Here is an 8,616-nt window from a genome sequence, read left to right on the forward strand (position 1 = left end):
ACTAACTACATTGTGAGTTGTAGATCATCTTGGGATACAGAATAACAACCTCTCTTTTTGATAGAGGTAACAACACCCCTTCTAGACATCATACAGTAATAAAAGCCCTTGTGGTGAGTTGAATAAGAATGGCCACTATAGGGGGCTGGTGAGATGGCTCAGCTAACCACTGAGCACTGACTGCTCTTCCAAAGGTCCTGAGTTCAAATCCCAACAACCATATGGTGACTCACAACCACCTATAATAAGATATGGAAGCCCATTTCTGGTTTGTCTGAAGACAGCTACTTATTTATAATAATAAATAAATCTTTGGACTGGAGCGAGTGGGGCCAACCAGAGGGAGCAGAGGTCCGAAATTCAATTCCCAACAACCACATGAAGGCTCATAACTATCTGAACAGCTTCAGAGTACTCATATACATAAAAATAAATAAATCTTTAAAAAAAAAAAAAAAAAAAGGATTGGCCCCCATAGACTCATGCTTGAATGTTTGATTCGCAGTTGGTGGACTGTTTAAAAAGGTTCAGAACACGATCCATAAATGAAGCTGTGTGAGGAAACTTCTGAGACTTTGTGAGAAAACTCCAAGTAAACAAAACAAGATTCTTGTAACCTCTATTCTTCCATAATATGGATTGTTCTTGGAATGTGCTTTCATGCCCCTCCAACTTCAGATTATTCATTGCAACTGGCTATTATTTCTTTATATGCCTCTACGGAAAAACATGTTTTTGCCATGTGGAGCTGGTCCTGTGATTGTATACTTTATTCAAGTGACTCTTCTTAACCCTTAGAGTTTAGATTATCTGATGCTCTAATAAAGTTGGCTATTTCATGAGACTTTAGTTCACCTCTCAGGCCCTGCTCTCCCAGGTTCATGTTGTCAGCTAGAGCACCAGGAATCAGAAAGCTGAAGTCAGCTATGAAATAAGAGAGTGGGGACCCTCACAGAAGGAGTGAGTGAGCATAATGGAACAGAAACCAGGGAAGGCTTTGCCTTATGTCAAGCTTTTGCATCATTCCTTAAAGAAAGGAGGAGACAAGTATCAAAATCACAACTATTAGATTACTTGTACATTGTTTATGATTTAATTCCTGGTTTCCAGAAGAAGGAACTTTAGATAAAGAAGTACAGGACAGTGTTTGAAACAATACTGAAGAGGCAACAATAACAAGGGAAAAAGATCTCTGTTCAATTTTGGGTCCAAATACTTATGACCAATATCTTGAATGAATACAAAAACCTTAAAATTGGCAAAAGAGATTTTCCCCTGGCTATTATTTGTTTATATGTTTCTATGAAGGTGTATTTGTCATGCACAGCTCGTCCTTATGATTGTATACTTTACTCAGGTGTGAACTTTATTTTCCCAGTTCAGGCTCGAAAGTAAAACCAAATCCACCAGCAACTATGCCATTTCCCTCAGCTCCCTTACTGGAGCCTCCTTTAGATATGTATCCTCCATTGCTTGAAAATGACCCTGAGTGGTGGAGAATTTAATAATCAACCTAATCTTGAATTCTCTCTCCTTTCTGACAAGGATTTAGGAAAACCTATGAAAAAGCTACCTTTATAATTAAGGCAAGTTAGGGCACTGCAGGAAAATGGAATTTGTTTACCAATTCTTTTCCAGGCGCAGGAACTTGGTATTTTCAGTGCAATTTCAGCAAAATCATAATGTTTAATTTTGCACTAACCAATATGTATAAAACTCCAGAAGGAGAGGCATCATTGGTCATTCCTTACATATTATCTCAAGAAGCAAGAAAAGAACTACAGCTATTTGAATCCAAACTAAAAGAAGCATTTGTGATTCATGTGGATCCTTCACTGCCTTTAAATTTATTTATTTTTCCCACTAAACTGTCTCCTACAGACATTATAGCATGGGAGAATAAACTTTTGGAATGGATCTCTTTATACCATAAGGGCCATTAAATGCTAATTGCTCAGTTCATAAAGCAGGAGAGAACCAGATGTCAACAATTACATGGGTTTTGTCCTTGTTGTATTACATTACCCTTAACTAAGAATCATTTTTTAAGACTGTTTCACAACTCTGGATTTTCAAATTTCATTTGCAAATTATTGTAGAAGTTTAGGAAATCATTATTCAGCTAGCAAACCCTGGATTTTCTCATATGAACTGAATTTGTAATCACAAAATTTGTCCAACCTTCTCCCATTCCACAAGCAGATACTAATTTTATTGGTGGCTCATCTACTAGTATGAGAGGGATCGATGGCCCAGATATTCATTATTCTATTAATACTTCCTTTTCCTCAGCCCAACAGATGGAACTGGCTGTTTTGACTCAGTTTTTACAGTTAGTTAAGTATTATTTCAGACTGTTTACTATTGTAGAATTATTTCTAGCAATAGATTCATACTCTCGCATACCCTATTCCCTCTGGTTTTACTTGCAGAAGATAATAAGCAAGCTGATGCATTAACTTGCAACATTTCTTCTCCAGAAGAAAACAGGGAAGGGGTGGATATGCATCTGTCATTGCAGATGGACCCACTGAAACACTATGGATTCGTCTTCCCATCTGCCAGCCCCAGAAAACAGCAGAGGGCAAGGACACAGTAGCAATCACCATAAAGATAGCAAACCTACAGCTGAAGGGCAAAAGAAGGTATCAACCATATTCAAAAGTCAAGCCTGCTCAACTGGGGCCAAATTAAGGCCCCATGCACCCAAAGGAGAAATTACTTTACTAATGACTCTGGGACCTTGGGACCATAATAGACTCATTTATGAGTTTTATTGAGTCTATGAGGTTATGAGTCTATGAGAGGGGGCTGTGTTTAATTTTTCCTTGAGATTTAAATCACTTCTTAATTGCATAGAACAGCATAACATTTGTATTCCTATTAGAAGGCATATACAGGCTTATGTTTTACCAGATACCAGAACTACTAACCATGTGGGTCTCTTTTCAAGCTATTCTCTAGATTTCTGTGGTCAACATAATAATGTAACTAATAGTCCTGGACATAGTTTGGGTCTCAGTTTTTGATGGCACAGTATTATAGACAATGCTTCCACTGTTCTAATATTATAGATTATTTGCTTATAGGATACTCATGCATCAAATGAGAATTACATTTGTCTACAACATCTCAAATCAAAACCATTCTGTGACTCCTGATAATAAAGGGGGAGGAAGGGATATCAGAACACAGTTCATGAAATGAAGCTATGTGAGATTTCTGAGACCTTGTGAGAAGAATCTAAGTAAATAAGACAAGATTCTTATAATGTCTATTCCTCCATAACATGGGCTGTTCTTGGAATGTGCTTTCCAAGGACAAGAGTGAGTTCACTTCAGATTACTCATTATAGCTGCTATTATTTGTTTATATGTGTCTATGAAACAACATGTTTTACCACATGAAAATTGAACTTGTAATAATAGTATGCTTTACTCAGGTAACTCTTTCTGACCCTCAGAGTATATATTATCCTATCTTTGAATAAAGTTGGCTATTGAAGAGGTCTTCAGTCATGGCCCGTGCCATGCCCATGCCCAGGTCCATGCTGCAAACAGAGCAGTAAACAGGGTTAGGAGGTACGGCCTTGCTGGAGGTGTGTCACTGGGGGTGGGCTTTGAGGTTTCAAAAGCCTACACCAGCAAGTCTCATATTCTGTCTGATGCCTAAAAATCCAGATATAAAGCCCCCATGGTTCCTGCCGTGATGACTAATAACCCTCTACAACTGTAAGCAAACTCCAAATTAAATACTTTCTAAGTTTCCTTAGTCAGGGTGTCTCTTCACAGCAATAGAACAGTAACTAAGATAACCCCAGTACTATGAATGGATTAGTTGTCTTGGGTTTGTTGACAAGTGAGACCCAATAGAACCTATAGATAACCCTTTAAAACAAGACAGAAGACTCTATTGCTAAAAATACCACATAGTGGAATCATAGAGAATGGAGATACCAATCTAGTAGTGACCTGAAAGCTTTATCCCTACAGACTAGCTTCCATATGCTGCAAAATTGCTATTCAAGCTACTAAAGGAGAAAAATCTTACCCAGATGTGAACCGTGAAAGTTACAATAGTGATTGGCCTGAAAAGACATATTCACTGGTACAATAGTGGGATGAAAATGATGGAAGCAAACAACCACTTTTTGGTTAAATGTAAGGCCTGCTGGATAAGATGAAGCTATACCTAGCACCTCTGTCATGCCAAAAGCTTGTGGCTAGACAAGTCATAGAACCTAGACAAGAACATACTACCATTCTGCTGCCAAATGGACATAGTATTAAACTGTCTCCTAATGACTTATCATTATACCCATAAATTAATGCAGCTCTCAACCCTGATCAGAGAAGTTTCTATATGTAATAGGTGGAAATTGACAAATACCCACAACTGGCAGAGGTACAGAAGCTAAGAGATTAGAAATGGCTGGATCTGGTGAGGCTGGGACAAGTGGATGTCTGTGGATTCAAGACCAGGCTGGTCTATATGGTGGGCTCCAGGCCAGCCACGACTACACAGTGAGGTCGAGTTTCAAAAAAGAAAAAAAAAATTATAGAAAGAAGACACAACATTGGGAAGGTAGGGAAAGGGGGGTTGGAATTGGAGGGGCTAGAAGAAGGGTAGATATAATCAAAATATGGTATATAAAATTCTCAAAAAACTAATAAAAATTTCAAAACTTAACTGATAGGAAGATAAAGATCAAGACAAATACATAATGGGCAAACAGGAAATTTCCACTAACTTTAATAACTATGATATTAGAACTGTATATACTTGGAATTAGCAACTAGTCAAGTAATAACTTGGGAGTTTACAGCTACAAAGGAGTTTGTGTCAGGGGTCAATGCAAAAATGTCTTCTCATCAAAGTAAAATCAATTAATATGGCTATATTTAAGATAACTGGAAAAAAAAACTTCACACAATTCTCATTTCCATTTTAACTTTCATTGTACCTGCCTATGGCCTACCTGAGCTAGAGTAGGAACAGAAATTTGGCCAGTCTGCATATGAGCAGAGCTATGCTCTGCCACAGAACGTGTTACACTTCGATCCTGCTGTGATTCAACTGTTTCCATGGTCATTTGCCTAAAAGACAAAAAGAAAAGCCCATTGAGGCATAAATGAATGATCTAGAAATATTGACTACTGCTTCTACCTAACTTTCTGACATTCACTTCTGGCAGCCACCTATACTACCTTTTTTTATTGATTTTAGTAAGAAATAAGTTTTGTAGTAGAACCTTAATACTCTGACATTAATTCTCTACTCAATAAATTCAAAGTATATTAAGGAAGTACTGTAATGTATTTTATGGGAATTAACTGTCTGGTGCCTGCTGTCAAGCCTGATGACTTGAGTTCGAACCCCAAGATGGTATAGTTCAATCCTCATACATACATACATACATACATACACACACACACACACACACACACACACACACACACACATACACACACACTTATACACCACATCATATATTTTCTCTTTTCTTATCACCTTCTATCACAGTATCTGACATATGTATGGATAGGGGTGAAGTGGAAGGTGCTATTTGTGAGATGGGATCTCACTGTGTAGGCCAGGCTAGCTTTGAACTTGTGAGTCCTGGCCTCCCAAGTGCTGAGATCACAGTCCTACCACAAAGCCAAGGACAAGTAACTTGTTAAACTATGTGGAGCATGCTACATATGAAATGCTTTGAGAACACAGGCAGAAATGATGATGGCTGCTGAGGATGGAGTCACATGGGCAACACATTGCAGACTATGTAGGCAAAATTTAAAAAGGAAAAACATTTTTTAAAAATCTATCAGGGACACCCAGGAAACAATTAGGTTCAAAGAAAAGAAAAGAAAGCACACAGTTCACAAATACTAGCTAAAAAATAAGACAGCTTTAAAACTATAATTAAAGTGTTCAATTAACTAGTAAGCTTGTTGTTTGAGGTCTTGCCAACTTATAAAATCAAATTAGGCAGGTAAATAAGTAAATTATCCTTGAATAAGAAAAAAATGACTCATTAGTGCCCCCTCCCCACTTAATATTAGGTCTCAGGTAGCCCAGTCTGGTCTCAAACTTGGTATGTAGCCTAAGATGACCCTGAACTCTTCATTCTCCTGCCTGTATATCTGGAGGTCTATACTATCGTGCCCAGATTATGTGCTGCTAAGGCTAGAACTTGGGGCTTCATGCATGCTAGGCAAGCACTCTTATCAACTGAGCTACACTTGGCCTGGGCCAAAATGTGTTATTTTCAAGTAGCTTTACCAAAAAGGCATAGAAAATTTATGTCCTTTTTTGAGACAAATCCAAGTGATGATAAACAGAGTATTTTCTGAGGGTAACCAAAAGAAAACTTGAAGATTTCTGATTTACAAAACACTGGAGAAAATGTTTCTGACCTGGATCTTGGCATGGAGATCTTGAGGCATAGTGGCTGTGAATCCCAGAAGACTAAGGCAAGGAGGTCTCTGAGTTCAAGGTCATCTGGGACAAAGCAAATCCCAGATCCAGGTGTGGTGGCACACACCTTTAATCAGGGCCACACCTTCTGCTGGAGACCTACATAAGGACATTGGAAGAAGGAAGGAAGGTTCTCTTCGTCTGCTTGCCTTGTGGGAGTGAGGAACTGCTAGATGCTTGGACTTCCAGCTGCTGCTGACCATTGTGGGGAGTTGGACTATAGACTGTAAGTCATCAACAAATTCCCTTACTAAATAAAGACTACCTATAAGTTCTGTGACTCTAGAGAATCCTGACTAATACAGACCCTGACGATTCCTCTAATTCTGTAATTCCCCCAAGCCATCCTCATAGACAGGCATGTCTACTTTCGACTGAGGATGTCACTCAGCAAAGCCAAATGTGAACACCAATTTCAACTTCATCCCATACTCTACTATGCAAAGTACTCAGTAGATCCTGAAGACCTTAGCTGGTTGGCTAAGAGATTTGAGTACATGTTACCACAACAGATATACATTTACGCAAGAAGACCTATATGCCCACAGGTACCAACAATCTGCTTATCCCTGGAACTTTCAGCTCTAGGCAAGACCTTCCAAAGAATAGGAAAGCATATCCACCTACCTTACATTTGTCCTCATATACTTTTTCCTGCCACATTTGCTCATTATTATTACATGTGTAATCAATGCTTTGTTCCTTCCCTGTTTTCCTTATTTATCCTGCAGTAAAATCACAATTTTGAATTAGGAGGTTATAACATTTTATTCTTTAAAAAAATTAAATCTCTCAGAGATAAGCCAGGAAAATTATTCTTTTTTTTTTTTTTTTTGAGATGGAGTCTTCCTATACAATCCTGGCTAGCTTAGATCAAATTCACAGAGATCCACATGCTTCTGCCTCTCACTGGCAAATAATCTAGCTTTAGAACTAAAAACCAGAATTAAAGGCTGAAATAATTCTTCAAACATCAATTTATGCCAGATATGGTGGCACATACCTTTAATCCTAACACTTGAGAAGTACAGGGGGGGCAGAACTCTGTGAGTTCCAGGCCACCCTGGTCTATATATTCCAGATCACCCAGCATTACACAATGAGACCATCTAAGAAAACAACACACACACACACACACACACACACACACACACACACACACGTGTGTGTATGGAGCTGGAGAAATGGCAGAATATTTAAGAGCTCTTATACTCTTCCAAAGACAGTTGTTGAGTGGCTCACAATTGCCTGCTATGCCAGCTCCAGGAGATCTAATGCTCTCCTTGGTCTCCATCATCCACTGCACACATATGCTGTACTCACAGAGACACAAATAAAACTAATTTCTTTTTTTGACACAAGGTTTCACTATACAACTCTGGCTGGCTGGAACTCGCAGTGTTAACCAAACTGGCCTGGCACTCAGAAGTCTGCCCAACTCTGCAGATCTCCCAAGAACTGAAATTAAAGGTGTACATTTAGCATGATACATTTTTTTAAAAAGTTTTTAACCATTTTATTTCTAAACATTTAACAATGTGAAATGAGGTTAAACTAGTAAGGAAAAAACAAAAACAAAATGTAGAAGAGTATATCTCAGAGCTGGAAAGAAGGATTGGAATTCAGGGATTAGCCATGGACACACTGCTCCCAGAACTCCCTCCTAACTGGGCCTCAATTTAAAACTGCAGGCAACAAACAAGCTTACCACACATTGGCACACCTTCAATCCCTGAACTCATGATGTTGACATAGGGGAATCAGGAGTCATCCTTGGTCACCCCAGGCTACCCATGGGGTTCAAGGCCAGCTTGAGCTATAAGATACCCTGCATTAAAAGAAGGGAAGGAGCCGGCGTGGTGGTGTGCACCTTTAATCCCAGCACTCAGGAGGCAGAGGCAGGCCGATTTCTGAGTTCGAGGCCAGCCTGGTCTACAAAGTGAGTTCCAGGACAGCCAGGGCTATAAAGAGAAACCTTGTCTCGAAAAAAAAAAGAAGGGAAGGAGGTGGGGTGCCTTTAATTCCAGCACTTGGAAGGCAAAGGCAGGCAGATCTGTCACTGGAGGCCTATCTGGTCTACAAAGTAAGTTCCAAGACATCCAGGGCTACACAGAGAAACCCTATCTCAAAAGGGGGGGG

The 8,616-nt window shown here is 39.1% G+C and overlaps 1 protein-coding gene across 16 annotated transcripts in view; it reads right to left on the reverse strand.

Annotated features, from left to right (window-relative positions):
• Positions 1 to 8,616, reverse strand: part of Crem (cAMP responsive element modulator) — a 74,033-nt gene that overhangs the window by 56,739 nt on the left and 8,678 nt on the right. For 12 of the 16 annotated variants that reach the window (XM_021215170.2, XM_021215163.2, XM_021215154.2 and 9 more), the window contains exons 2-3: positions 7,105 to 7,202; positions 4,979 to 5,096 (exon numbers count right to left, since the gene is read on the reverse strand). In XM_021215170.2, coding sequence (XP_021070829.1) covers positions 4,979 to 5,096; positions 7,105 to 7,148 — 162 coding nt within the window. In that variant the 5' untranslated portion in view covers positions 7,149 to 7,202. Of the gene's footprint in view, positions 1 to 4,978; positions 5,097 to 7,104; positions 7,203 to 8,616 lie in introns of those variants that run through there. The other 4 variants (XM_029546847.1, XM_029546844.1, XM_029546845.1 and 1 more) reach the window with 2 other exon arrangements.

The sequence above is a fragment of the Mus pahari genome, chromosome 15, assembly GCF_900095145.1.
Source record: "Mus pahari chromosome 15, PAHARI_EIJ_v1.1, whole genome shotgun sequence".
Classification (NCBI taxonomy): Eukaryota; Metazoa; Chordata; class Mammalia; order Rodentia; family Muridae; genus Mus; species Mus pahari.